General features: G+C 60.3%; 2 protein-coding genes across 3 annotated transcripts; both read left to right on the forward strand.

The window, feature by feature from the left end:
• Positions 1-11,528: 11,528 nt before the first annotated feature.
• Positions 11,529-17,521, forward strand: HJV (hemojuvelin BMP co-receptor). Of its 2 annotated transcripts, XR_014319149.1 has the most exons (5): positions 11,574-11,706; positions 13,385-13,552; positions 14,433-14,935; positions 15,357-17,018; positions 17,134-17,521. XR_014319149.1 is itself a non-coding variant. In XM_082780650.1 (4 exons), the coding sequence occupies exons 2-4, from the start codon at positions 13,453-13,455 to the stop codon at positions 15,981-15,983; spliced, it is 1,230 nt and encodes a 409-aa protein (XP_082636776.1). In that variant the 5' UTR covers positions 11,529-11,706; positions 13,385-13,452; the 3' UTR covers positions 15,984-17,521. The 2 variants fall into 2 exon arrangements, 1 of the variants encoding a protein (XP_082636776.1); XM_082780650.1 differs by having other exon boundaries at positions 11,529-11,706; positions 15,357-17,521.
• A 6,850-nt stretch (positions 17,522-24,371) lies between these two features.
• TXNIP (thioredoxin interacting protein) lies at positions 24,372-27,914 on the forward strand. Its single transcript, XM_082781120.1, has 8 exons — positions 24,372-24,835; positions 25,704-25,776; positions 25,882-26,029; positions 26,374-26,476; positions 26,631-26,887; positions 26,999-27,155; positions 27,270-27,418; positions 27,548-27,914. Exons 1-8 carry the CDS (start codon positions 24,586-24,588, stop codon positions 27,581-27,583), a joined length of 1,173 nt encoding a protein of 390 aa, XP_082637246.1. The 5' UTR covers positions 24,372-24,585; the 3' UTR covers positions 27,584-27,914.
• Positions 27,915-27,980: the final 66 nt, after the last annotated feature.

The following is a 27,980-nucleotide window of genomic DNA, read 5'->3' on the forward strand; positions in this document are numbered from 1 at the left end:
GGGAGTGGAAGATAAGAGCTGCCAGGGCTAATTACACCTCATTATTCCAAAGGATCTCTCACGCCTCACTTCTCCTCAAACGCTGGCAAAAGCGAGGGGGAGGGGGACGGCTATTAAGGGAAAAGCCTGGTGGAAAACAAAGTTGGTTAATTCACACGGTGCGGCTGTGTGGGGGCTCCCCTCCGCCCCCCGGGGCGCTGCGCCGGGCTCGCCCCGCCGTGGGGCCGCAGCCGGTGGGGCTGAGCGGGGCTGGGGGGGCCCGGTGCGGACAGAGCCCAGCTTTGGGATGGTTTTGGGGTGCTCGGAGGCGTCAAGGCCACGTCTTTGGGTGTCCCCAGCTGGACTCAGCCCGGTTTGGTTGTGGGGTTTTGCAGCAGGTGCTGGGGATGTCGCCGGCTCGCTCCGTGCCTCGGTTTCCCCAACCGTGCGGGGCAAACCCCCAAGTTCCATAAGTTCCATAAAAGCCCTGCAGAAAACCCCACACGGCCCCAAAAGAACAGGACGGCTCCGTTAGGGACACCTTTGGGTCCAGTCGAGCCCAACCACCCCATCTCCTTAGGGCTAGCCACAAATTAAAGTCGAATATCAAGGGCATTTTCCTCCGGGACACTGACAGGCACGGGGCACCAACTTCACCAGAGGCTGAGGGAATTTCTCCCATTTCCCAGCCCGAACCTTCCCGGCACGGCTTTGTGCAGATCCTTTGGGATCCCTGCAGCTCCCCGAGCTTCAGAGGGAGCCCAAATTAACCCCCAAATCCTTTTGGAGACCTCTTACGGAGAGGGCACAGAGGCTGAATTTTTTCAGCATTCCCCTCTCCACAGCAATTTCCCTGAGTCTGTACACACCTCCCAGCTCTTAAATTCCTCCCGTGGCGTAGCTGGCCACAGGTGAGAGATCCCAAAATGCCCAAAAAACGAGAAGGGAAAACTTCCCTCCTGGCACAGATGGGGACGGGAGCCCACGGGGCTCAGCCTGCAGGGCCCCGACGGCCCCACACGCCGGGGAGCTGTGCCAGCCAGCAAGGGCAAATTTGTCTGATTTAATTTGGGGTTTGAGCCGGGAGCTGCGCAGGACAGGGTGGCGACGCAGCAAAATTTTAATCAGGGCAGCGAGCACCAAAAAAACGACGTTTTGCACGGCACCGAAGGGCGACGTGGCAGTGAACACCCTCCGCTTCCCCAGGCAGCAGCAGCAGCAGCACCCGGGCCCCGTGCAGCAGCGAGGCTGAGGATGGGCTCTGCCTCCCTCATCCCCCTGGTTTGGGAAAAGCCCCGGGGGTGACGGGTACCCCCAAAACCTGCCACAGGTCCGTGCCTCTTCTCCGACGCATTTGCCCCACCAAAGCGCACGGCGCACGCCTGCTCGGCTCCCCAGCCACGAGGCTGCTGCGCTCTGGGCTCAACCAGAAAGCACAAAAATTTCCATTTCGCGTTGTGAGGCACGTTAAGGCTCGTGGGGATCAACCCACGGGACTTTTCACTAGGATGAAACAGGTCCCGAAAAGTTTTCGTGCGTGGGATGGAGGATGAGGCTCAGCGTGGCTGGGCTCGGGGTGGACGGGGAGAAATTGGGACCCTCCTGCCCTGTCCCCGCGCTGTGCAGAGGCCACTTTTGGGATTAATCCATCCCTGGTGGGTACCACGGAGCGTGGGCACCCCAATAACTCCCCGATTTTCCCCCGTGAACCCTTCCCTACCCACCTTGCCCATGGCTGTGCTACGCCAGCTGGGTTTTCTCTCCCGCCCCAGCGCTATTCTGGTGGTCCCACTTTCTAGCTGGGTATCCCGTCCCGGGGGAGACGTAAGGATAATTCAGATAATTCAGGTAATTTAGATAATTGCTGCCGTTCTGGAAGCAGAAGGCGGCCGCTTCTGCTGCCCACAAGCCCTCCTCGTCCTCATGTTTTGTGACCCAAAAGTCCTGACACCTTTTATTTAAACCAAGGAGGGCTAAATCCATCTCTTTGTTCTGTTTAAAAATCAAAAAGGCCCCAAAGTAACCTTTAGCAAAAGCCAGAGAAGTTGATTATAGGAAATCTATAAAATTTCTATAAAATAAGGACACGAATACATCACTTCTGCGGGGCCGGGGGGACGTCCTCTGAATTTACAAAGAGGAGCAGCGGCTCGGAGCAGGCGGTTTGAGGATGCCACCAGCCTGAAGCCCAGGTATTTTTAGTGCTGTGTTTAGAGATAATAATAAATGGAAGAGAAAAAAAAATAAAATAAAGAAAAAAAAAGGATAAACCTTCTTCTTTTCAAAGCACAGATATTTATCTGCAGCCTCCACATCCCCCTGAATAGCCACGGGCTGCAGGACCGCTCTTTCGGGCCTGTTTTTTTGTTTTTTTTTTTCTAAGCACAAAAGCCGGGAGAAGTGGGAAAAGGAATTAAAGCGGGGAAAGCTGAACGCGACCCCTCCGCTGCTGGCACAGCTTCAGAGCAGGGGGGACCCGAACCCACAGCACCCCTGCGTGGGAAGTTGCTGCTTCCCAAGCCAGGAATTCGGCTGCCTGGTTGGAGAATAAAGGAAACCAGGAGGCTCCTGCCCGAACGTCCTGCGGGTTCGGGCTCTCCCTTTCCTCCAGCTGCCTCCTTTCTTTGCAGAGCCGCCCGACCTCGCTGGTAATCCTCCCCAGGAACGTGAGCGAGTCCTATTTTTTTTTTTTTTTCCCCAGAAAAGACCCCAAAGCAGCAGCTCGCTTCTCCCCACTCCCTGTCAGAGCTTGCCACGGCGTTCAGCCCGGTTGTGATGGTCAGAAATTATTTAAAACCCACCTTGCTGGACCGCAGCCTCTCCCCTCTGAGCCGGCCCGGAGCGAGGAGCCCTTGTCAGACCCGGCGAGCACTGAGCAGGAAAACGAATGAAAAAGCAAGCAAATTAGGAAGGAAAGATCACCGTCAATATCGCGTCGGTCTCAAGTTCATTAATTTGTGCTTTAAAAGGCCCAGAGCGGTGTTAAACCAACCTCATCGGCGCCGTGTTGCTGACACCTTTGTGCCTCTAACGCCACATCGCAGAGCTGCTTTTATCCCCAGGAATTTATTTTTCCTCCCTGTTGCCACAGCCCGAGTCAAAATCCGAACCTCGATGAGGCAAGCACGGAGGTGCCTCGGAAAAAAAAAAAAATCCCCCTCGGAGCTTTGAGCTGCTGAAATTGGGGAAAAAAAAAATAATAATAAAATGAACGGGGAGGGAGCAGGGAGAGCAGAGCTTGCTCTGGACTTTTTGGGTAGCTTTTTCCCCCAAAAAACGGGGCACGGCTGCCAGCCGAAGTCCTGCAGCCTGCTCCTTCCCCGGCCTTCCTCGGCTGCTCCCGGCTTTTAACTTTTCCTTTTTCATCAGCCGAGAGCGTTTTTTGTGAAGGTCGGGGCCGCTCTGCCCGTTCCTCGAAGGAAAAGGCAGCGAGTCCTCCAGGGAAAGCCCGGCGTGCCTCCGCGGCTAGCTCAGAAAGGAGCAGAAAAGATACTTGCAGATTAATACCATTAAGTAGGATTTAAAAAAAATAAAGCAATTGAGGCTGGATAATGCCCTACATAACAAACCGGCTCTATTCTCCGGCTCCTGGAAGGTCCTTGTGTGCCCAGGGGTATTTAGCATGTCTTTTAACAAAGCTGAAGGATTTGTATTGAAGTCGCCCTTTGGGACTCGGGTCCCTCGCTGGCGCTGGACTTTGTGCGAGCTCATTTCCACCTGCGGACCACGCAGAGGTGGAAAATGCCCCAAAATTGGCTTCTTACCGGCCGCAGGCGGCCACACAGGCGGCGCGAGCTCCGGGGCTCAGCACCGCATCCTGCACCCATGGCACACACGGGAAGGGGACGGAGCAGCTGCGGCGGGTGCCAGGCCATCGTCCCCTGCTGATGAGGGGATTTTCCCAGTAAAAGCCCTTTTTTGCTAAAATTTTAAGCGTGTTTCATATCCTATTTCTTTCCCCCAGGAGCTGGCGGAGGCTCTGCGAAGTGTGGCTGCTGCCCCAACTTCCCTGCGGCTGCAGAGCGATGGGGCTGGGAAGCAGCAAACGGCGAGGGGTGAGCGGTGCGGGGGCACTTTGAGCTCATCCCTCCTGCCCTGATGTCCCTGGGGGCTTCCTCCCCTGCCCACGGCGCCTGCAGGGTCACACTGCCCCGATCCCAAAACCCAGGACCCGATCCCAAAAGCCAGGACCCGATCCCAAAAGCCAGGACCCGACTCAGGGCCCCGACACGAAAAGGGGCCTTGGCACAAACACATTCCAGGCTCTTTGTGGGGTCCCCTCAAAAACAGATTCAGGAAAACCCCTCTGTGTCTCTTGGCTGTTTTCTTTTCAGGCTGTGTTAATTGTTTGGCTTTAGAAGGGGACTTCCCAAATGTTTTCGGGTGGCAAGCACTCCAGCGGGCAAAGTCAGCCCCAATTCACACTTCTCAGCAGCTCGGGGAACTTTTCCTCTGCCCCCAGGTAGCCCTAAGCCAGGCTCGCTTTCCTCGTCCTGCAAAAATAACATTTGTTCTTACGCCAGGTCAATATTTCCTCCCGAAATCCCATTTTTCAACCCTTCATTCCATTTCCCTGACAGGCTTTGTTTTGTGGTCGCAGGACAATATATTTACCCCGCTTTGCTATTGTCCCTTTTCTGGAGGAGCTGATTGCATTAAAATCTCTCGCCAAGACAAAAAAAAAAAAAAAAAAAAAAAAAAACCCAAGCAGATGATTAATTCAAACACGACGCAACCTCTTCGGCGGCGTTTCTTTCCCAAGGTACCTGCTCTCAGGGCAGCTGTTGAACCAAAAAACCTTGGGCATGGCTCCGGCCACCGCCTGACCCTACAAAATTAATTCTGCGCGATGCTTTCCACGCTCAGCGCCTTCCTGGAGGTGCCTGCGAGGAGAGGAGGAATTACAGAGTGCAAATACAGAGCGTGGAGTCTGCATCTGGGAAGATTTTTGTGGCAAACTCGGGGTCCTTGGGGCAGTTTTTGGCTCAGCCACCCAAGGGTCCGGCGCTGCGTCGCCTTTAGCCAGCGTCGCCGGCAGCGGGGGGATTTCTGGGCTCGGGTTTGGGAGCACCACAAAAAACCAGGCAGCATCCCCCAGGGAAATAAAACCCAACAGAGCCTAAACTGAGGGCTGGAGACAGCGATGGGAAGGGGAAGAAAGGGAAAATCAGCCAGGATGCCACGGGGGGAAGCTCTCCGGGTTAGGACCCCGACTTGCTGCGGTGAACGCCGGCTGCTGGCATGGGGCTGTCCCTTGCTTTTTGCTTTTTCACCACATTTTTCCTGTTTTAAAGAAGCTGAGTGAAATCTTCAGCTGAAGGCGGCTGCATCGGGCTGGGTGCTTCAGGGACAGCTCCTTTGATGCCGGCCTTTTTGCCCCACACGCCAGGGGATGAAACAGGAGCAAGGGTGAACCCCCGGGGGTGCACGGCCAGGAGCCACTGCGGGATCACCCTCGGGGTCTGCCTGGGGGAAAAAAGCCTCGTAGGACAGCTCCTGGCTGTCCCAGAGAACCTCAGCGTGTGTTTATTCCAGATTTTTAATTCCTCCCCCAAACTGGCCACGGCCAGGTGAAAAGATGCCCGGATGGGACAGGCACGACGCAGCCCTCGCGCACCCTGGGGCAGGGGGGGGCTGCAGCCCCCTGGGGGCACCCCCTGGCACCCGGCTGGGGCCAGCAGTGCCCCAGCACCTCACCACACCTCCACCCATCACTTTGGCATTTGTGGCTCCACTTTGGGCTGATTTCCCTTGTTTTGAGGGCACCCATTTCCCACGGCGCCTGTGCCTACCACAGCGCTGGCGGCCGCTGGGACCCGTTTTCATTCCCCTCACAAAGAGGCACATGGCTGCTTTTTTTTTTTATCTTCCCCTCGTTTTGCAGGGAAGGGATCACCACGGCCTCCTGCAGCCCCCCCCAGAGCTGACTTCACCATCCCCTAAACCACAATTTATTTGTTTTGCCCGAGCCCCCGACCTCGGCAAAAGTTTGGCGAAGGAAAAGAGTTTTGGCGAGCGTCAGCAGCGGGCAGGCCCGCGAGTGGCACTGACGGAGGAGTCTATTAAATTAAAAAAAAAAGAAAAAAACCAGCAGCCCTGCACACTACTTACGCCAGAGGGGCAGGTTTGTGTGGATGGGCCAGGTCGAGCCCGGCTTTTCTGCATTAACCCATCACTGCCCTGCCCCACGGACAAAGGAAACGGTGCTGGCCCCCCAGCCCTGCGCCCCAAACCCCAGCACGGCCGCTGCCGAAACGAAAATCCTACTCGCTGCGTTATTGCTGTTGTTATTTCTGAAAACAGGAGAAAACGGGAGGCAGCAGAAAATCAGAGGAAAGCAATTAAAAGTTGGCGAGGCGGCGGCGAGCGGCCGCTGCTGGGCTCCGACCGCGCCGGCGGCATCGCACCGGGACCGGGGGTGCTGGGGTCACCCGGGGGTGCCGAATTTGCTGCATGAGGAGGGGGAATCTGGGGGGTCTGGGGGGTTTTGGGGACTGCTGAGGGAGGCAGGGAGCTGCGCTTTGCCTCCAGAGCCATGCTTGCAGCAACCAGCAGGGTTTCGCCGGCAAAGCCGAAGCGACGGCATCGGATGCTGTTGGCTCCTCTGCGGCTGGGCTGGGAGCACTCCCTTTTCCCTCCCCAGCTGGAGATTAAAGACATTTTAGTTGGAAATACTCAGAGGCAGAAAAAGCACATTTCCCCCCTCCAAACATCGCCTTTTTTTTTTTTTTTTTTTTTTTTCCTAATCCCCAGGTGCAAAAAGGAGAGCGAAAGCATGCCGACCGCGCTGCCGAACCCCGCGCTGACCCTTCGTTAAGCACGGAGACCAATTACCCATTCCTCTCTCGTTTTGCCTCTCTCCAAGCAGCCCCGCCGGCCCCAGCAGTGCCTTACCCCGGCAGCTCCTGCACATCCAGGTCCCAAATGTCGCCTGCAAAAGCTCTGCCCGATTTGCATAGCAGTGCCGGCGAGCCGGACTGGTTCGAGGGGACAGAGGCAGCCTTTCCAGGCCCTGAATGGCTTTGTGGAAAAAAAAAAAAAAAATCAACAACCCAACCCTCTAATCTCTGGGGATTCACGCCTTTCCCCGTGCTCCGGGTCGGATTCGGAGCCCCGTTTGCTGCCAGCGAGCTCCGAGAGCGCTGGAGCAGAGCACGGCGCTCCCGGCTGCCCGGTGTGAGGGCAAATTGCAAAGCTCAGCAGGGGCGAAGCGGGCGCACCCCGATTTTAGGGGCACCTAAGGGTGGCAGGCAATGGGGTCAGGGCTGCTGCCCCGCTGCAGGGACCACAGACATGGGGGGGAGGTGGTTGGGACGGGGCACCCGGTGCCACACGGCTGGGTGACGGCGAGCGGTACCGGGGACGTGCCCGGAGAGCGCCCCAGGGGAGCGCAGGGGCAGGGGGTGCCTGGAAAACCCAAATGTGCTCCTCCACTGCTGTGCGCCCCCCCGGCTGTAGGGTACCCATGCTTGCACGCCTTGCACACGCTGGGCTTACACTCATGTGCCTTGCACACCCCTTGCACGCTCCGTGCCCACGCGCACACGCGCCTCACGCCCAAGGGTTTCGGTCTCCTGCCCCGAAACACAGCTCAGCAGGGCAATGGGGGCACCGGGACCCCCCCCTCTGTTTCTTCCTCCCCTCCCAGCCCAGGTCCCGGAGAGGAAGCCCCCTTGAGTCCCGTGTCACAGCCACACAATTGCACCGAGTTTGGGAAGTCTCCGGGTGATTTACTGCATTTTCCGATCCCTCACGCATCGGGGGGTGTGCGTGTGTGGATATTTCTCTATTTCCCTTCCTAAACAATCCCATAAATTGAAGGCTGTTTTTATTTTTTTCCCCCTTTCAAACCCAACCATTTCCAGGTATTCTTGGGCTGCAGCTGGGAATTCATTTCCTTCCATCCAGGAGCGAGGAAAATCCCTTCCCTGCAGGACAGCCACGGGCAGAGATGTGTCCCCCCCCCAGCCCCTCTCCTCTTCTCCCCAAATCTCTGCTCAAAGCATCCAAAAACCATCTCGAAATCCCAGCACCAGCTGCTGCCCGACAGAAACAACCCCGGGTGATTCTCCCCAATTTTGCCACCAGCTTGGAGCTGGGTGGGCGAGCCCTAGAGGGTGGGAGCCTCTCCCCAAGACCCCCCCGGGGGTGATTTCCAAGCCCCCCCCCCCCCCCCCAGCCTGGTTTTACCCCTCCTTTAACCGGGCTGCAGTGCGCCTCGAGCAGCGTGGAAGGAGGAGTGGGGAAACTGAGGCACGGAGCGGACCCCCCCAAAACCCCCCCCGCGCCCCTCGCTGGCCCCGGCAGGGCCGTCCCCACAGCCCCCCCCCTCCCCACGGGTCCCTGCTGCCACTCGCGACGTGCTGCTGCCACCTGGTGGCCCCGTGTCCCCGCTGTCCCCAAGGGTCCCCCCCCGCCTCTCCACCAGCCCCTGGGCGCATCCTGCGCCCTGCCTGGGCTCTGCGCACGGGGAGTGGGACAAAAAGGGGGGGGGGACCCCCGCCCCCAGCAGCACCCACGCAGCGGGACCCGGCCCCAAATCCCCCCCCCGGGGGCCGTGAGGATGCCAGGGAGCTGCGGTAAGGGATGGGGAAACTGAGGCAGGGGGAGGCAGCGCGATGCTTTCCAAAGCTGCCCCCCCGGCATCGCCGCCTTCCCACACCGCTGGCCAAAGCAAGTAGGGTGTTAAAAAAAATTAAAAAAAAAGGGTGGGGGGGTCCGGCCCCATCTGCTCCCAGCTTTTTTTAGAGCTCCCCAGCCCCGCAGCTGCTGAGCAGGTGCCGTGGGTGGGTGATTTATCTGCACGGCGGCATCTCGGGAGCGCTGCCCGGGCACGGGACTGGGATCTTTTGCTCCAAAGGGGGCCGAGGGATGCCAGCCCCGTGTGGGTGCGGGCAGGGGGCTCGGGGGGTGCCTGCGGTTGTAGGGTGCAGCTCCCCAGGTCCCCCCTGGTCTCCTCAAGGTCTCCCCTCTCCGGCTGCAGCACCAAGGTTTCTGCTCCTCCCAGCAAGGAGTGGGAAAGCTGGCGAAACCTGGAAGAAAACCTGAATTTCATTAAAGATTTGCGGCCCCATTGGGTTTTCCAGCTCCCTCCTCACAGGGTTGGGAGAAGGGCCCCTTCCCTGCAGGCCCTCAGCTCCATGCGGGTGCTCTGCGCTCGGGGTGCAGCCGAAATGGGAGCCCTCCCCGGGGTCCCCAGAGGTGGGATTCAGGCTGCAGAGCCCGGGGAGACCCCCAGGACCCGCAGCTCCTCCCGGTCCCACCAGGACCCCGCGCCCACCCCACGCGTGGCGCGTGCCGTGCGGAAACCTTGGGCTCTCCCTCCCTTTCCCTTCCCCTCCCCACTGGAATCCGGCTTTCGGGATCAAAAATACTGCTGGCTATTTTTAAAGCACCGACTTAGCCCCTCTCCTCCTGCGGTGACGGATCGGGCTGTCGTAAAGCTCAGCTGTTTTCCGCTCCCTCCCCACCGAGCCCCGGGCAGTAACGGGCTCGATTCCCCCCTCGCTGCCACCCCGGAGCGAAGCCAGGGCAGGATTCGTGCCCGAGGTGCTGGGGGCATTGGGCAGCACGACCCACTGCTGCCGGGGTGAGTGGAGCACGGGGGTCCTCTGTGCTGGGTGGGACAGGGGAGGGGGCTCCGTGCCCGGCGTGGTGAAGGCGTTGGGGTCGAGCACCGTGCACGCGTCCCTCTCCGTCGGAGGGAAGCGAGAGCTTCTCTTCCAAGGAGCTGGCACCCTCTGCCTGGCGAATCCTGGCTTCTCAGGCACCTGCTCCTCTTCCACCCGTGATCCCGAGGTGGGAGCAGGCACGGGGACGATGCTCACGGCTCCTCCCTGGCTGGCCCCGTACCCAAGAGACGCTCGAGTGCACGAGCCAGAGGCGCTCAGCGGCACGGCGAGCGATGCTGGAGGCTGCTCTGCCCCCCGGCCACGTGCATCCAAAGCCCTGATGGAGGCAGGCAGCTCCTCTGAGACCAGTGCTTGAGGTGTGATTTGCTGAGCGTCCCCCTCCACGCTGCCTGGTTTGGGTGCAAATCCCCCGGGGTGCTCCCGATGACCCCCGTAGCAGGGGGGTTGCAGCTCGGAGCTGAGCAGGGGCTGCTCTCCCAGAGTGAATCCAACCTCGAAAGCCCCGGGGTTAGACCCTGACGCAGTGGGTGGTGTTGGAACCGGGTGATCTTTAAGGTCCCTTCCAGCCCAAACCATCCTGCGATACCAAAGCCTTGCCAAACTCGTGGTGCTGGGGCTGGGGCTGAGCCGTGATGGCACCAGCTCGACCTCCAGCCTTGCCCAGATGAGCGTCCACGTGGGTGATGCTCAGAGAAAGCCCCCCACTGCCTGCTTCACACCACAACCAGGGTCTTTCCCCACTCCCAGTGCTTGGGAAGCCCTCATCCTTCAGGACAGGAGGGTTGGGGCGAGTCCAGCTTCTCTTTGGACAGCTCCCCAGCCTCATGGTGGCAGGATTTGGGGACCCAGCTGGCGGGATCGGGGTTTTGCACCTCCCAAACCTCCAGCTGATTCCTCTGGTGGGAAGCGGGGAGCTGGCTTTCCGAAGAGGTTTGACGGCAGCTGCTTTTGGCTCGGCACCGCGCCGCTCTGCCAGCCTGGGAGAAATTCCCAACCTCCTCGACCCAACGTACGCCTGCAGCCCCAGCTCGGAGAGCTGCCTCCTCCCAACGATGCTGAAGCAGCCGATGGCTTCATTTCAGGATCCAGCACCTCCCCAGCACCCCCAGCACCCGGTCCCGGGGTGCCCCATCGCCTAGCTTCTCCCCTCGGGGCTGCAGCAGCCGGGACGCCCCAGCCTGGATCCTCCAAACGAAATCTCCCCCGGCCAAACGAGGCGGCTGGGTGGGATGCCGAGCGGCTCTCGCCCAGCCCAGATGGCCCCGGCTGCCGTTCCCGGAGGAATTTCCACCTGCCCGGCCCCCGCCCCGCGTGTAACCGATTCCCCAGCTCCGTGTCGGTGCCGGGGGCTCGCTGCGGGGGAAGGCAGACGGGAGGATGCCGGGCGCCCAGCACGGACCTCGGGAGGCTGCGCTGGGATTGGGGTGTTATTTTTTTAAACAAGATTTTTTCCGCTCTCCCGTTATCCCTCGTTACCAGGTAACAGACCCCGCACATAAACACCGGGCAGGGAAGGGAGCTGCAAAGCCTCCGCGCGTCCAGGGGCAAAAAATAAACGGGCACCCAAAGCCTCCCTCCTCCGGTGGCTGCTGATGCACCACCAGCTGGGATTTGGACCCAAGCTGCTCTTTAGTCCTTGTTTTCCCTTCCTCGAGCCGCAACCCACGAGGAAGGTGGACTGAGGCACTTAAAACACGAGCCTGGCTGCAGCTTTCAGCTTGTTCTGCCACGAGCAGCCCCCGTCCCCCCGTGCCATGCACCCTCTCCCTCCGCACCCCGCGCTTGCTGTTCTTGGCCGGGTTTTCGCCTGGCTAAATTTAGGCGGCTCGATTTCGACACCCATCCCCTGCCCCGGGGGGGGGGGGGGGGGGGGGAAGAGGCCCGGAGCAAAGGTAGCGAGGAAGAGGAGGAGCGGGGTCTGCTCCCCGAAGCAGCACCTCGGCTTTCAGCCGGCGGCGAGGCCAGGCAGGTGCCGAGGACGGAGGCTGGCACGTGGGTGACAAGGAGCTGGGTGACAAGGACAAGGACAAGGCAGCCCGGGTGGCCACCGGGGAAGGACCCCCCAGGGCCGGGGGTCCTGAGGAAGCCGACGCAGGTGAGCGGGGCTGCGTCAAAGCAAGGGCAGGGACGAGGGTGCCGGCAGCAGGAAGTTGGTGCAGGCACCCAGGGGTGCCCCGGGGTGCCACGAGCAGGGACCCCATGGGAGGAGTGGGGTGTCCAAGCACCTTTTGCTGCCCCAGGAATTGTCCAGGGACCACCGAGGCACCTCCTTGGGCTCCTGGAGGGTCTCCAGGAGGGTCTCCAGGCACCGCTGCTGCCTTTCTCCTTGGGATCAGGACATCCCAAGGAAGGTCCCGCTGCCTGGAGACCCCACGGTGGGGCCTCTCCGTGCCCCAGGCCGTCCCGTTACACATTAACCAGCCGCTTATCAGCCGAGCGCCGCACCGGGGACACGTCCCCTCCGTGCCACCAACCCCAGGGGTTGGAGTCTCCAGCTCCAGGAGGGATGCGTGGCAGCTCCCAGCCTGCTCGAGCAGCTCCGGGGCCAAACTCTGGGCTCGGAGCACACGCAGAGCCAGTGCCTCCCGTGCCAAACGTGAGCCCAGCTCCTGGCTGTGCCACCAAGACCTCTGTCCCCATGCCCCTGGCCGCAGGGAGCAGTTTCGCTCCCTCCGAGAGCAGCTGGCAGCCGGAGCCTCGCCAGCAGGTTTGAGGCATGTTTTTTGCTCCAGACACCTGCCCCGTTTGCCACGAATCCAGCTGGCAGAGGGACACGGAGGGGGGGGGGCTGCCAACACGCGGCTACGTCGCCGCGCCAGCCAGTACAGCTCCTGGTGTTTGTTTGATGGCTGCAGCCACAGCAAAGGGAGCTGGAAGGTGCTAGACAGCGCTGCAGGACTGCCTTTATGTATTTCTTTACTTAATTTTTTGCAAAAAAAAAGATGCGGCTTCAGGCTCTTCTCCCTCCCGCGTGCGGCTTGCGCTTGCCAGCAGTCGCGGCGCCGGCAGGACGCGCTCCTGGGGCTGCCCAGGGCACATCGCCGCGGGCAGCAGCCTCTGGCACGGCACACAGCTGAAGAGGAAGGGGGGAAAAACACAGATTTCGCGTGCGGGACCTTCAAAAGGACGTTTGCAAAAGGCTGATTAACAACCAGCTGCTAACTGAGCCCCCAAGGGCTCAGGTCCCCAGCTGCTGGACCCCGGCCACGTGCAGCGAGTGGCGACGTGCTCCTCGCATCGCCCTTGGGCCAGCTCGAGCCTCCTGCACCCAGAGCCAGCGCTGGGGGCTCAGAGGGGGAGCAGCCACGTGCTGGCCGCAGGGGGGAGGTTTTTGGGTGGAGCAGGAGGTGCTGGTGGCACCCGGCGGTGCTGGCTGCGGGCTTCACGGTGGCCACGCTAAGAATTTGGCTTTTCAGCTCCTAAGCCCTGGGATGCTGCGCTCCAGAGCTTGGGTTTTCGCTGCCCCACGCCCGCTGGGGCTGCCAGAAGGATGGAGCAGCCCACGCTGTACCCACCGTGTAGGGCAGCGCGGGTCCTCTCCGCATGCATCGGCCGCTCCTGCCTATGCCAGGAAGCATCCCCGAGCTGCAGTGGTTGAAAACAGCTAAAAGAAACCAAACCCGCTGGGATTTTGCCCCAAATTTCGCCTTCCCCAGGAGGTAGCGGTGCAGCCGAGCCCTGCAGGGCTGCGTTTTTGCAGCTGGTGGCTCTGTACCTGCAGCCCCGGGCACTTTCTGCTGCAGCTCTCCCATCCCACCTCTCTCTGCTCGCAGGGGGGCTGCCGGATGCAGCAGGGGGCAGCCAGCGGGTGAGCGACCCCCCAGGCTCTGCATGGATTGGAATGGGGAAAGCTGCCTGCCGTAAGAGCCCCGGGCAGCTGGAGAGCCCCGGCTTCTTCCTCCCAGCGCTCTTCCTCCTCCTCCTCTTCTTCTGCAGGCATGGTAAGGAGCTGCCCGGGCACGGGCAGAGCGGTGCCAAAGCCCCGTCCGTGGTGGGGACGCCAGCAGGAGCTGCAGCCCCCAGGGTTTGGGGGCAGCCCCACTGCAGAGCCCCCAGGAGAGGACTGGAGCGAGCCAAAAAGCCTCTCCTTGGGGTCCTCCTTGGGGTCCTCCTTGGGGTCCTCCTTGGGGTCCTCCTTGGGGTCCTCCTTGGGGTCCTCCTTGGGGTCCCAGGCACCGAGCGCCCTCGTCCCTCCACGGTTATAGGGTGGGCAGCAGGGGGATGCCCCTGGGAGCCCTCCAGAGCTCTGCTCTCCCTTATAACCCCTCTGCTTAATGAGCTTAATTGGTGCCCACTGGGATGAGCTCGTTAGCCCTCCCGGAGCGGTGGCAGCGCGGAGGGAAGAAGCCCGGGTGGCAGGACGTCCTTGGTGCAGTCCGGCCCATCACAAAAGACTGATTGCCCAGCCTGGCCAAGGCTGAAATGGGACGAGGGGGGTTTCCCAGCTCAGAAATTCCCATTTGTCCCCTGGCAAAGCCCCGGGGCGAAGAATCTCCGTCTGAGCCACGTCCCGGGGTCACGGTCGCAACGGCAGCGCTGGCTCGCGGCCGCGCTCGTGCCCCGGGTACAATCTCACGTCCCAGCTGCCCCAGCACAGCCCCTCAGCCCCGTCCCTCTTTGCACTGGTCCCAGCCCGTTTCTGCAGCTGGCAACCCCGAGTTCATTCCCTCCGGTGGCTTAAACCGGCCGCCGAGCTCACTAATTGCAGGCGCTCCCGTTGTGGGACGGCGGCGGGGAGGCGGTGGGGGCTGCCCCTTCCCCGCCGCCGCAGCTCTGCTGGGACTCCCCGGGCCGTCGTCGTCCCCGTCCCTTCTCTCCCAGTTTCTTCCCAGTGCAAGATCCTGCGCTGCAACTCCGAGTACGTGGCCGCCACCCTCAACCTGCGGGGCTCCGGCAGGACGGCGGCGTACTGCAACGCCCTCCGCTCCTACTCCCACTGCACCCGCAAGACGGCTCGCACGTGCCGGGGCGACCTGGCCTTCCACTCCGCCGTCCACGGCATCGAGGACCTGATGATCCAGAACAACTGCTCCAAAGAGGGCCCCACGTCCCCTCCCCGGCCCCGGCCCCCGGCTCCCAACCACCAGGGCTTCGAGTCTCTGGATATCTGCGACTACGAGAAGAGTTTCCTCTACAAGCACGGCCGGCCCCCCAGCTACCAGCACTGCGCGGCTTTCGGGGACCCCCACATCCGTACCTTCCACGACGACTTCCACACTTGCCGGGTGGAGGGCTCCTGGCCCCTCTTGGACAATGATTATTTGTTCGTGCAAGCCACCAGCGCCCCGGTGGCCAAGGGCTCCAACGCTACGGTCACGAGCAAGGTAACGCCGGCGCCTTAGGGCTTGGCAAAAAAAAAAACCTCACCTTTGGGGTGCTTTGGGGTGCTTTGGGGTGTGGGGCGCTCCCTGCCCCGATAAAAGGGCTGGGGAGGGCAGTGGCAGCTAAACCCTTGTGGGATCGGGCATTAATGTGCTCAGAACGAGAGGGGTGAAGGTCTTTTGGGGAGCAGGGAGTGCTCCCATCGCAGCCCAGGGATGGGTTATTGGGGGGGTGTGCGGGGTGCCGCTGGGCGCTCCGTCCAGGCTTGGCTCCTCCTTGCTTTGTAGCTGATTAAATGGCATCAAGGAAGGAAATTGCTTCCTGAAAGGACCGTGGGGGTGTGGGCGAGCTGGCGGGGGGCAAGACGGGTGGGATCTGCGTTGCCCCACCAACCCCCCCCACCCCTCGCTGTGCTCTCCGCAGCTCACCATCATCTTCAAGAACATGAAGGAGTGCATCGACCAGAAGGTCTACCAGGCCGAGATCGGCAACCTGCCCGCGGCCTTCGAGGACGGCTCGGTGAACGGCGGCGAGAGGCCGGGAGGCGGCAGCTTGGCCATCCGGGAGCTCAGCCCCGGGCGGCACGTGGAGATCCGGGCCCAGTACATCGGCACCACCATCGCCGTCCGCCAGGCCGGCCGCCAGCTCTCCTTCTCCATCCGGGCGGCCGAGGAGGTGGCACGCGCCTTCACGGAGGAGCAGGACCTGCAGCTCTGCGTGGGGGGCTGCCCCCGCAGCCAACGCATCTCCCGCAGCGAGTGCTGCTCTCGAGGCCGGGGGGCGGCCGAGGAGGCCCGGGCGCTCTGCAAGGAGATGCTGCCGGTGGAGGACGTCTACTTCCAGTCCTGCGTCTTCGACGTGGTGACCTCCGGGGATGCCAACTTCACCATGGCGGCCCACGGAGCCCTGGAGGATGCCAGGGTCTTCCTGCCCGATGCTGAGAAGCTGCACATCTTCCAGGCCGGGGCGGGCTGCCCGCACGCCTCTCCTTCCTTCCTCCTCCTCCTCATCCTCACCACTAGCCTTTGGGCTCTGCAGTCACACTTTTAAGTCCCGCTGGCACGGCGTACAGAGCAGGGGTAAGACGAGAGCGCTGCTGACTCAAGGGCCATGCCTGGCAGATCAAGAGAGATGCCTCGTCTCGGATCAAGTAGATCTGCAGCGAGGAGGAACCGGAGCCCCAGACCTTTGGAGAGGGGAGCGCCAGAGACAGAAGTCGCTGAGACTCCAGTTTGTCTCCGCTGCTCCTGCACGCATGGCACCGGCTGAGCCTTGCTGCTCTCCCGTTTTTTATGTTGGATCCTGGTGTGGGTTTTCCTAAAGGTGAGGATATCACGGCTGTACCAAAGAAGGAGAAACAGGCAGGGTGCAGGCGTGCTCGGACAGCCTCTGCCCCTCAAAGCCTTTGGGTTTGAGAACGGGGTTTGGGTTTGACCCTGGCAAGACACCGGTCCTCCCCGTGAGCCTGCTTTCCGCAGCCCTTCCAGCACTACTACAGCCAGCATCAGCTCAGGGACCGCACAGGTTCAGCAGTAACAAAGCCCAGATCCCGGTTTCTCCCAGTCAAAAAATGTCTTCAGGTGGATTTGGGGCCCCTCGACACCGCAGCTGCTGAAGTCACGTGGAGCAAGGCAATCAGACGGTTATCAGAGTGATATGACCGAGCTCTGGGGGTTGTTTTTTTTCCACAAGAGCTGGATTTGACCCTGCTGTACGGAGCCCTCCTTTCTCCGGGCTGGTGCCACTGATTCCCAGCCCTCTGCGGTTGCAGAGCCTCAGGTCTGCACCATTTCAAGCTCCTGTTGCTATTTTTCTTTGTTGTCTTGGCACCTGTCTAGGACTCAATATAGCAAGTTCTGGACTTTGGACCAGTGTTGAGTTTCAGTGAGAAAAAAATACCACTCGGCATTCCTCTCCTTTGGGCCCAGCTCTCTCTGTTACCGTCGCAGCCCAGCTCATGTCTAGCCAAGACTTCAGGTTTGACTTGTGAAAGAGAACTGATAACAAAGACACCGAGCTGGCAAAAAGCCCTGCGGATGTACTGGTGGGCAGGGGAGCTATGAGCAGATGTATATAAACACGGAGGTGAGGCCAAATTAGATGTTTAATATATTTAAGAGGTTTTAAGTAAAGCAGAGTTCTATAAGTTAAGAGATATTTTCCATATGCTTTTTTTTTTTTTTTTTTTTTTTAAACGAAGAGGACTCATTAAACCTTTGCCATCCCCGTCCCACGGAGCCACGAGTGCCTTGCAAAGCCCCAACCTCACAGCCGTGGGCAGGATTTGGGCTGGGGAAGGAGAACTGGAAATCACCAGGTGAGGGGGGATGCAGAAAGCGAGGTTTTGCAAGTCACATTTCGGTGCACCCCCAGCTTCTTTGGTCCATTTTTTTTTTTTTTTTACCTCTGCCTCTTCCACCAGCCAGTGAATGCAGGGATGTTTCTTAGCCCTAGCAGCAGGATTTCCTCCTCCACCACAGTCTCGAGGCACACGGTGACTAGCGTGAGAGTTTCTCTGTTCCTTGTGCGCCGCTCTCGCTAATCCCTGAGCGTTTTGACATTAAAGGTGTCTATTTTTGAAGTCCTCATTTCCTGTCATCCGTCTCATTTCTTTTGGTCGGCAGCAGCAGGTGAAGATAATAATATCTCGCCTTCCACCCACTGCTCCTTTTACTCTGGAGCATTTTGTGGTTTATATAAACCCGCGCCGAGGCAGGAGAGCAGCCAGCCTGCCTCGCCGCCCCTCTCCACCACGTCACGGGTCCCCGGGGTGGTGGCAATGATCCCCCAAAGGGACAAAACCCTCAGCAGCCCCGACCAGCCCACAGCATGAATAGTCCCCGAGCTCCGTGCAGAACTTTAGGCAGCGAAACGAGGGAGCCACGGGGTGAAACGGGGGCTCTTTGGTGACACCAAGCGCGCATGGGGAGAGGCTGTCATCCCTGATGGAGAGCTGAGGGTCTCGCTGCCCCATGGCCCCTCACTCCCCAGGCCTCGTGGTACCTCCAAGACTGTGTATTGGGGACAGGAGAGCCCCCAGGACCCCCCCAGCGATGCGAAGGCAATCGGGATGACCCCACACGTGCCCTGGGTGTCTGGGCTCTGTCCCAACCCGGAGCCTGGCAGGAGGGCTGGGGCTGGGGCTCGTGCCTCCCAACCCGCTCACTGACTTCCCAGAGGGAAAAGGAGCCATGAGCTGGGCTCCAAAGGCACCGATCCCATTGGAAAGAAAACCGGAGTTCCCCGTGTCTGGTGCATTAAGGGCATCTCCACGTCACCCCCCAGACAAACCCCGAAACCCGTGAAAAGAGAGGGTTTTGGGCAGAGCTCGCTGGAAAAGGCAAGCTGGGCTGCCCTGGGCATCTCCCCGGGGTCCCCAGCTCCGGTGCTGGTTGGGGCCACGACCAAAGCCACGGCCACCACCTCCCACACATGGTGCTGGTGCCTAAATCGGAGCCGCAGCCCGGCGGGGAGCCAGGCGGGCACGGTGCTGAACGGGCTGGAGCCCACTCCCAGGATTGTTCCCTGCTCTGCATCCGAAGCGTAACGATTTTGGGGGAAGGAAGACCTCTCGAAGACGTGCTGAAGGCTGCGGGGAGAAGGGAGCCCTTTCCACCCCTGACAGATTGCAGGCTGAAATAAAGAACTGGAACGTAGGCGCGGATCCAAGGCCCATTGATGTCGACAGGAGTATTTCCATTGACGTCAGCAGGCTTTGGATCGAGCCCTCGGTTTCCTAGCATATGTCACCTGCTAAAAAAGACCCCGGCGACACCGGCCAGCGTTTTCACAAGCGAGCCCGGTTTTGGCCATTCTGCATGCAGATGCCCAACCTGAGCGGTTGCAGCAAGGGAATTCCCAGTCTAAATCCGACCTGGGGTTTGCCTGACCTTGTACACACTTGTCAACAGCACCGGGTCGCGGGGGAATGTCCCTTAAATCCCATCTGGCTCTGAGTTCTAGCAGGTAGGGAAATGCCAAGGCATTTTCTTGGGGCGTGAGGTGTAGCAGCCAAAGCTGAACCTTCATGAGCAGCTTTCCCCTCGCCGTAAATGACCCGGTGAGCAGAGGCAGCCGGCTTGGCCAGCTCCTGGTGCTCCAGCGAGGGCACAAAGTTGTGCACGTCGGAGCTGCCGAGCCACCAGCCTTCAAACCAGAGCTCTCCAGACCAGGCGTAGGTCTTCAGAACGGTAACAGCGGTCTAAAAGCTGCCCAAACACAGCTTTGAGGGGTGCATTTCACGCCACGCCGTGGCACGTTTTGTTAGCGAGATGCTGAGGCCAGGAGCAAACGTCCTCCCCAGAGCCTGGGGTGAGATTTGGGGTTGGGTTCGTGGTGGCCAAAGCCTCAGCGGTGGCACCAGCAGGAAACGTGCGTGGGAACGTGCGACACGGGCACGGTTCAGTGAGGGCTTGGCCGGGTGCTCTCCAGGCATTTGGCAAGACAAAAAGCCTCGAATCTAATCAAAAGAAGGAAGCAGCCAGCGGCATTTGGGCAGCAGATGCACAGAAGCGCATCCAGACGTGCGCCTAGGACCGAGCAGGGGGGGGGACGGAGCGATGCGGGCAGCCTGGCACCTCCGTGAACCCCAAAAGCGACCCTGTAAGGATGGGGATGGAGGAATTCAACCCCTGGCACCAGCCCGTGCCGTTCCTGGAAAGCCCTCTAGATGTCCGCAGCATCCCAGGGATGAGGAGCAAGGGGACGGAGCCTGCAGGGAGAGCAGCAGCCCGTGGGTGGCAGCCCTCGCCCCAAGCACCACCAAAGGCTCCCCGAAAGGTGCTCGGTCCTTCCGCCAGAGATTTGGTTTCTGCTGAACGAGGTCCGAAATCTTTCAGATTGGGGGAGCTTTACGTGCAGGGTGAGCGTCTCCAGCAGCCGTCCCCTCGACCCCAGGCACAAACCCAAGCGGTGGCAGCCCGAGAAGAGCTTTGGCTGTGGAAAAGTTAGGAATATTCCTTATTTCTTCGCTGTTTCCATCGTCCACAACCTCCGTTGGGCCCTTCCAAGGGATACCCAGATGGAGCAGGGATGGGGGCTCAAGAAAACTTTTGCTTTCCAACACTTCTTCCTCTCTTAACAACAACAGATTTAAATTTTGGCTGCCACCAGAGGCAAAGAGGTCGCGGTGGGTTGGTTTGCAGAGCCCAGGGCTGGCTTTGCTTTTGCAAAGAGCAGGACTGGGGTGTCAGAGCAGAGCCCAGACCGAACAGGGAGGCAGCTGATGCAAGCAAAGCCTCCTGCGCAGGGCAGATGAGAGACACGGGACTTCCCAAGCTCCAGAAGTCAAATTCCTCCTTGTTTGTGGATGACCGAGCCCGGTCTGTCACAGGCTGTTGACTCGCAGCTCCGGCTTTTTCCCCCCCCCCCCTTCTCTGTTGCAAAAACACAATCTGGCCAGAAAGGAGGTGAAGAAATCCCGTCGCAGCAAAGAACCATCTGTTAGGGAGAGCTTTCACGTCGTGTTCCTGGCAGGAGCTGGGAATCTGGGCCCTAGGGGGAAAAATCCTCACGCTCACGCCTTGCGAGGACTCTTCCCTGTTCAGCAGGGGTTGGGAAGGGGAGAAGGGGCTCAGGTCCGTGCTGTGCGTGCACAGAGCAGCCTGCACAGTGCCTCTCATTGAAGGCAGAGGAAAGCCAGGCCCTTGCTGCGGATGGAAGCAGCAAAAAACCTGATTTGGGTACTGGGGATCTGTGGGACGTGCCCTGAGAGCTTTCCAGCCCATTTCACCAAGGGACAACTCAACCCCAAACACCTCCGGAGACCCAGCGGTGTTGTGGCCCCTGCCCCAAGCCAGGCACCGCAACCAAAACTGCTGATTTTTGTTCAAAAGCACGGATGGAAACACTCCCCTTGCTTCTCTGCCTCAGCTTTCCTGCTCCTGAACCCAGCCGAATCGCTGCGGTGCTCTGGATGCGGCCACAGCCGAACACCAGCGGATCCGAGCAGGGCAGCGGTGTCCTGCCAGCAGCCCCACGGGTCCCCCAGACCCCTAATTTTCCAGCCACACGGCCCCGATAGGATCGGGGTGGGATTTTCTAGGCGCTGCTCCCCGCACGCAAACAGCGCTGCCAAAGGAAATGCCTCTTCCGCCCCGGCTCCCGTTCCCGTCCGCAGAACAGGCACACTCTGTCCCTTCTCTTGGGCCTGTTGTGAATCCCTTCGCGTCCCTCTCTTCCCTCCTCCCTGCCCTGAACGTGCTGGAAGTCACCATATATGGGGAAAAAGGCAGAAAACGACAGCGAGGAGCTCCGGGGAGCTCGGCACCAGGCTCCAGCCCCGGCCACCGGCTGCGGGGCGTTGGGGTAGACGGGGCAGAGGACGCTGCACCAAGAGGAGCCCGGCTTGTCCTGGCGACCCCGGGTCGTGGCTCCCGATAGCCCACACCAGGAAATAAAGGTTTTATTTCTCAGGGCTTGGCAGGAGAGCAGTTTCCAGCACGGCGTGGCCATCGCGGAGCCCGGCACCGAAAGCAGAAGGGCGAGCTGCTGAGTCGCACTGCCCGGTTTCTGCCTCGCTGAATTCCTTCTCCGTGACCCACTCAGCGGCCCCTGCTTCGCGTGACTCATTTTAGGGCCTTGGTTTCCAGCCCAGCCCTGCTGCTTTCGACCTGCCTTACACCCAGCACACTCAGTTCCTCGTGCAGCTCTCCTCGCCCCAGGCTGGGTACAGCAGGAGGGGACACGGCTCTGGTCGCCCTCTTCACCCATCCGTGTTGCCACAGCCTCACCTGCAGCTTTTCTCCTTCCCTGTGGCAGCGATCGAGGCCGGGGGGATCCTCCAAGCCTCACATTGCCAGTGGGAAGTGAGCTGAGAGGGGGCAAAAGCCTTAAAATAATCACTGGGGGGAGCGAGGAAGCACCCAAGGGCCGTCCCCTGCCCAGAAATCAAACTGGCCTCTCCTCTGATGCCCTCGTTCTGAGGGGACGTGACATTTTGGGGCTTTCGTTTACAAGCTGAAGCTCCATTTCCAAACCCCGTGCATAACTCGGAGTGCTGCTCGCGTGCGAAACCTCGTGAACCCAGGCTCATCCTGAGGAAATCGCAGCTTCCCCTCCTCCTGCAGGAGGACCCGGGAGGCATTTCCAGCCGGATAGAGGTCAGGGGAGCAAAGGGCAGGAGCTGAGTGACAGCTAAAAGCAAATTTGGAGGGGATACAGGAGCTGGAACGTGCCTTGGACCATATCTTTGGCAAGCTCTTTGGCTTGGGACTTCACTGTCCTTTGACATCGCTGGAATGCGTTTTGCTGTCCGGCTGCAGCCAGGCTGGAGATGTCTTTCTTGGAAGACGGGCTGCGGAGGAAACCGGAGAGGGAAAGCACGAAAAAAAGGGAACGCTGGGCCCAGAACCAAGCTGGGGGCTTCGGGATCGCGTATCCCAAAGCTGGCAGGGCTGGCGAGAGAGCTCTGCTCATCGGGCCAAATGAGAGCAAATCCACAATTCTCATTAACCCAGCACCTCGATCCCCAGCGTGCCAAAGGAGGCAACGGGGAGAGCTGGCCAGGGGCAGCAGGAAAAGGTGCAGGCCCTTCGTTACGGCCCTAATCGTGGAATAATTCCCTCGCAGCAGGGAGATCGGCCCCGCAGCTTGGCAGGCGATCAGTTTATCCGGTCGCCCTCTCAGTTTATGCTCGCAGGTGTGAATTAATGCTGAGGGAAGCAGAAGCCGGGAAGGCGAAAAGCAAAAGGGTGGCGTGTGTGTGTGTGTGTGTGTGTGTGTGTGTGTGTGCCAGAAAGGCACGGACAAACAAGGCCCACGTGAGCGGGGGCGAAGGACAAAAGAGACAATTCCTGAAAGGAAAAAAAATATATATAAAAAAAATAAAAAATAAACAAAAAAAACCAACACCATCCCTTTCCTCGTTAAGGGTGGGGAGGCTTGGGCGACGCCGAAAAAATTGTTCTGCCGTTTCCTCCACTCCCCGCGCTGCCCTTCCTGAGCTGAGGAGGATCGTGGGGCTTGGGGAGAGCGGCGAAAAAAGCCCCAAAAAAAAGAAAAAAAGGAAAAGAAAAAGTCAGGAGGGGGGGGACATGTGCTTGGCAAAAATAATTGAGGAAGGAAAACGCGAGGGGGTCGTGAGAGGGGGCCACGGCAGCGCCCCAAATCCCTGTGGGGGAACAGGGCTGAGGAGCTGGGGGGGGGTAAAAAGGGGTGGGAGGCGGGGGGCAGCTCGTGGTGGGGGGGCTTGTTGATAAGAAAAGAGCCCCCCCCGGGGTTGTGTGCCCCCCTCCCGGGGTTGTGTGATGAGCCGCGGTGACGCCGAGGCCCGGTGATCTCAGCCGCGTGCCGCCGGCGCTGACACCCCGGGGTGACGGCTGGAAAGAACCCGGAGTGTAGGGGGGGGTAAAGGGGGGGGGGGGGCGTCACGGTTTGCTTTTAGCAGGGTGATGGCGCACAAAAGGGAGGGGTGGGGGGGGAACCCCAAATCTGGTAGGAAGGGAGGGGGCACAGGACACTATTGAGGGGGGTTCAGGACCCTACTGGGGGGGTTCAAGACCCTATTGAGGGGTACGGGGGCCTCTTGTGGGGCACTAGACCCTACTGGGGGGGGGCACAGGACCCTACTGAAGGGGGCATAGGGCCCTATTGAGGGGTATGGGACCCTGTTGAGGGGTATGGGACCCTTTTGAGGGGTATGGAACCCTATTGAGGGGTATGAGACCCTATTGAGGGGTATGGGACCCTGTTGAGGGGTACAGGACCCCGCTGGGGGGCAGAGGACCCTACTGGAAGGGGCAAAGGACCCTGTTTGGGGGGGCACAAGACCCTCTGGGGGCTGCAGATGGCAGTGGATGAGGGGAGCCCCCTCACGGCCCCCCAAAACCATGGAGGGAGGCTGAGGGATGCCCCCAGCCCCCAATTCCGTGCTTTTTTACCACAAAGAAGGCAGTTTTGGGGGCGGGGGGGGGACATCAGTGGGGGGCTGAGGGGACACAGGAGGTGACTGAGGGGGGATTTAGGGGGAATGCTGTGGAAGCCCCCAGCGGGCGGGGGTCGCCCCCAGCCCCCCCCCCCAAACACCTCAGGGCCCGGCCGCGGGCGGGGGGCTCGCCCCCGGCCCTCACAGCAGGGAACAGAACATCCCGTTCCCCGCTCCCCATTGGCCCCCACGGCCGCCCGTCCGCACTTCCCATTGGCCCGCCGCGCTGTCACTCCTCCCCACTCCCCGCCCCCGCCCCCACCTTCCCCAGCCGAGCACACGCTCGCCTCTCCTTCACACGCTGTCCACGCTCCGCAGGCGGCGCGCTGATTGGCCCGCCGGCTTGTAAACAAGGCGGCGGCGGCCAATGGGCGCGCTGATCACGCGAGCAGCACGGCCTGGCCACGCGCCTTCAGCGTGGAGCGCCTGGCATCAACAGGCGCGGGGGGGGGGGAAGCGGGCGGGCGGAGGCTATAAAAGGGAGCGGGTGGGGGGCCGCGGCCAGAGCGCTGAGGGCAGCGAGAGGCGGAGGAGCTACGCAGCGGCTCTACGGCGGGCAGAAAGGGGTTAACCCTCCTTCTTTTTTTTTTTCTTTTTCTGACTGAAACCAGCCTGTTTCGGGGCGGTTTATAGCCTTTTTTCCTCGTCGCGAGGGAGAAAAAGGTATTTTTGCCCGCCGTCGCTGCTCGCTGCTTCCTCAGGAGCCGTCCGCCTGCCCTTGCCTCAGCCATGGTGATGTTCAAGAAAGTCAAGACCTTCCTCCTGACCTTCAGCGAGCCTGAGAAGGCTTATTGTAGTGGGGAGAAGGTGGCCGGCCGTGTGCTGGTGGAGGTGGCCGAGGTGACTCGCGTCAGCGCCGTCAAGGTGCTGGCCTGCGGGGTGGCCAAAGTCAACTGGGCCAAGGGCTCCCAGCAGTGCAGGCAGGAGATGGAATATCTGCGCTTTGAGGACGTCCTGACCCTGGAGGAACAGCCCACAGGTGAGGGCTCGGGGCTGGGAAAGAGGGGGACGTGGAGGCGTGGGTCCCTGGTGGGGTGGCTTGGTTGTGCCCCCCCCTTGGGGGTGGGGTGGCCTGGTTGGGGGTTTTGGGGGAGTTTTGGGGTGGGAGGGCTGAGGGGTGAAAGTGGAAGTTGGGTGGTGGCTGGGAGTTGGGAGAAATGAGGAAATGGGTAGGGACATCACAGCTGGGAAAGGGGAAAGGTGAGGGTTTGTGTGCCCTGCCAGGAGCCCAGAACAAAAGCAGGAGCTGGGTGTTGATGTGACTGGGAGCAGGCAGAATGAGATGGGTTTGGGCTGGATGTCGCACGGCAGCGGGAGCTGAGCCTGGTGCCTGCAACAGGTAGCCAGGGAGGGGCCCGCACAGACGGTGCCAGAGGCGAGGAGTTCCCAGGGCACGGAGAACTTCCCCTGCCTGCCCTCAGCCTCCTCCCTGGGCTGGCTCCAGGGTAGGCAGAGAGGGAGTTGGCAGCGTCCCGGGAGATACACCTGGGCTGATGCGAAATCTCAGAGATAAACAACAAGGAAAGAAGTTGGAGTTGGATACTCGTCCAAAGTGCAAGCAAGGGGGAGGCAGTGGGGAGGGGTAGGGCAGCCTGAACTGAAGCAGATTGTGTTTGTGGCCTCAGCTGCGGATGTTGAAAGAGGAAGTGAAAGTGCTGCTCGCTTCGCGAGGACATGGAGTTCTGTGGTTGTTCGGGGACAGGTGTGGGAGGCTCTTAGCAAGCAGCTAATGCTGCTCGAGCTCATGCAGCGTCTGGCTTGATCGCTGCATGGGTAAGCACAAAGGGGATAATGCTTAAGAACAATGCCCCGGGGCTTCATTTAATGCTCCCCTCTTCTTTTCCCAGATGGGGATGGTTCCGTAATCCTGAGACCTGGGAACAAATACGAGTACAAATTTGGATTCGAGCTTCCCCAGGGGTAAGTATCACACAAATGTGGTCTCTGAGGAAAAAAACAAACTGCAGTTTTATGGAAAACTCTGTTCCTGCCTCAGAGGTGCCTAACAGGTGTTTGTCTTCTCAGGCCTCTTGGTACAAGCTTCAAGGGGAAGTACGGCTGCGTGGATTACTGGGTGAAGGCCTTCCTCGAGCGCCCGTCCTTTCCCACCCAGGAGACAAAGAAATGCTTCGAGGTCATGGACCCCGTTGATGTGAACACCCCAGAGCTGCTGGTGAGTGCTGCTGTGCCTTGCCACCCTGCAGGAGGTTTGGGTGCCAGAGGGTGTGGGGAGAGGCGCTTAGGCGGGGTCACTCCGACCTCTAATTAAGACGCTCTTAATGGGCTTTGTTGCTGAGCTTGGATTAAGTGCTTAGTTCCTAAGAAGTCTTAGTCACTTCTTGAACCCTGCACCTGGGCAGGTGAAGTGAAGGCGGTTGGGCCTTGGTTTCCCTGCAAGACACTCGAGCCTCACGGGGAATTTTGAAGCTGAGATCCCAAAGTGGGGGGAGGAGGTGAATTGGCCTGGGGGGGCAGCAGGCAGGTTGCATCCAGTTAACCCTCTGCTTTTCTCCACAGTCCCCAGTGGCTGCCAAGAAGGAGAAGAAGGTGTCCTGCATGTTCATTCCTGATGGCCGCGTGTCAGTCAGCGCCCAGATCGACAGGAAGGGCTTCTGTGAAGGTAGGAGCCTGCCTCCTCGAGGAGCGAGGGGTGGTGGGATGAGGCTGGGGGGAGCCTCGGGGGGTGTTGAACCAGTGCGTGGCGACTCAAACGGGCATACCCCAAGGGGAAAAGGCCGGACCGTCCTAAATTGGAGCTGTTTTTTCCTCCCCAGGTGATGAGATTTGCATCAACGCCGACTTCGAGAACACCTGCTCCCGCATCGTGGTGCCCAAAGCAGCCATCGTCGCCAAGCACACCTACCTGGCCAACGGGCAAACCAAGGTGTTCACCCAGAAGCTCTCCTGCGTCCGGGGCAACCACATCATCTCGGGCATGTCGGAGTCTTGGCGGGGCAAAACCATCCGAGTCAAGAAGCTGAAGCCTTCCATCCTGGGCTGCAACATCCTGCGCGTGGAGTATTTCCTGCAGGTGAGTGCCTGGGGCTGCTGACTCCACGTCCTTGCTCCTCGGCAAGGGGGTAAATTTGGGCTGCTCTTGGTCTCTACGTCCCCTAACCCCGCTCCTCGCTCGTCCCTGCAGATCTACGTCAGCGTCCCGGGTTCCAAGAAGATCATTTTGGAGCTGCCCCTCGTCATCGGCAGCCGCTCGGGCATCGGGAGCCGCAGCTCCAGCATGGCCAGCCAGACCAGCTCCGAGATGAGCTGGGTGGACCTCAACCTGCCGGATGCTCCAGAAGGTGAGGGGGGCACAGCAACAACAGTGGGGGCTCTTTGGGGTGCCCCACACCTACCACGGACACTTTTTGGGGTGTTTTGAGGCAATCCTCACCCTTTCCCTCCTTGCTTTGCAGCACCCCCTTGCTACCTGGACATCGTGCCTGAAGACCACCGCCTGGAGAGCCCGACCACCCCTCTCCTCGACGACCCCGACAGCTTCGACAGCCCCATCTTCATGTACGCCCCCGAGTTCAAGTTCATGCCGCCGCCCACCTACACCGAGGTGAGCCCCCGGGGGTGGCCGCGGGGATTTGGGGGAGCAGAGGGTTTTGGGGTGGGGGCCGGGCGTGGTTTCGGGACGCTGAGCAACGCGCCTGGAAGCATCTCAACGGCCTCTTGGCTTCTTCCCTAGGTGGATCCCTGCGTCGCCAACAACAACGTGCAGTGAGTGCCGAGAGGAAATGGCTCTCCCGCTCCTCTTTTTTTGGACTCTGACCCTGCTGTGGGACCTGGCAGCCGCCCAGGCTGGCGTCTTCCTGGGAGCCCCGCTGCAGGAGCGGCCGCACGAAGGGCGCCCGGCGGCGCGACAGCTCCCCGGGAGGCTCCGGGGCGAGCGTGGAAAAGGGGTGAAGTGTCTTGAGTTTTGTGTGTTCCCTCGTGTGCCGGCTGCCTCGGCGCCTACGAGAAAAAAACCCTCCTGTGGCTCGGGGGTTGTTCGGGACCTTGTTCACAGCCAAAGTCTTCCAAAAAAAGCAAAAAAAAAAAAAAAAAAAACAAAACCACAAAACCAAACCAAATACCAAGGTGCTCACGTGGAAAATGGGCAGAAGCTGTGGCGGGTGCGT

The sequence above is a fragment of the Aythya marila genome (assembly GCF_965140915.1).
Source record: "Aythya marila genome assembly, chromosome: 29".
Taxonomy (NCBI): Eukaryota; Metazoa; Chordata; class Aves; order Anseriformes; family Anatidae; genus Aythya; species Aythya marila.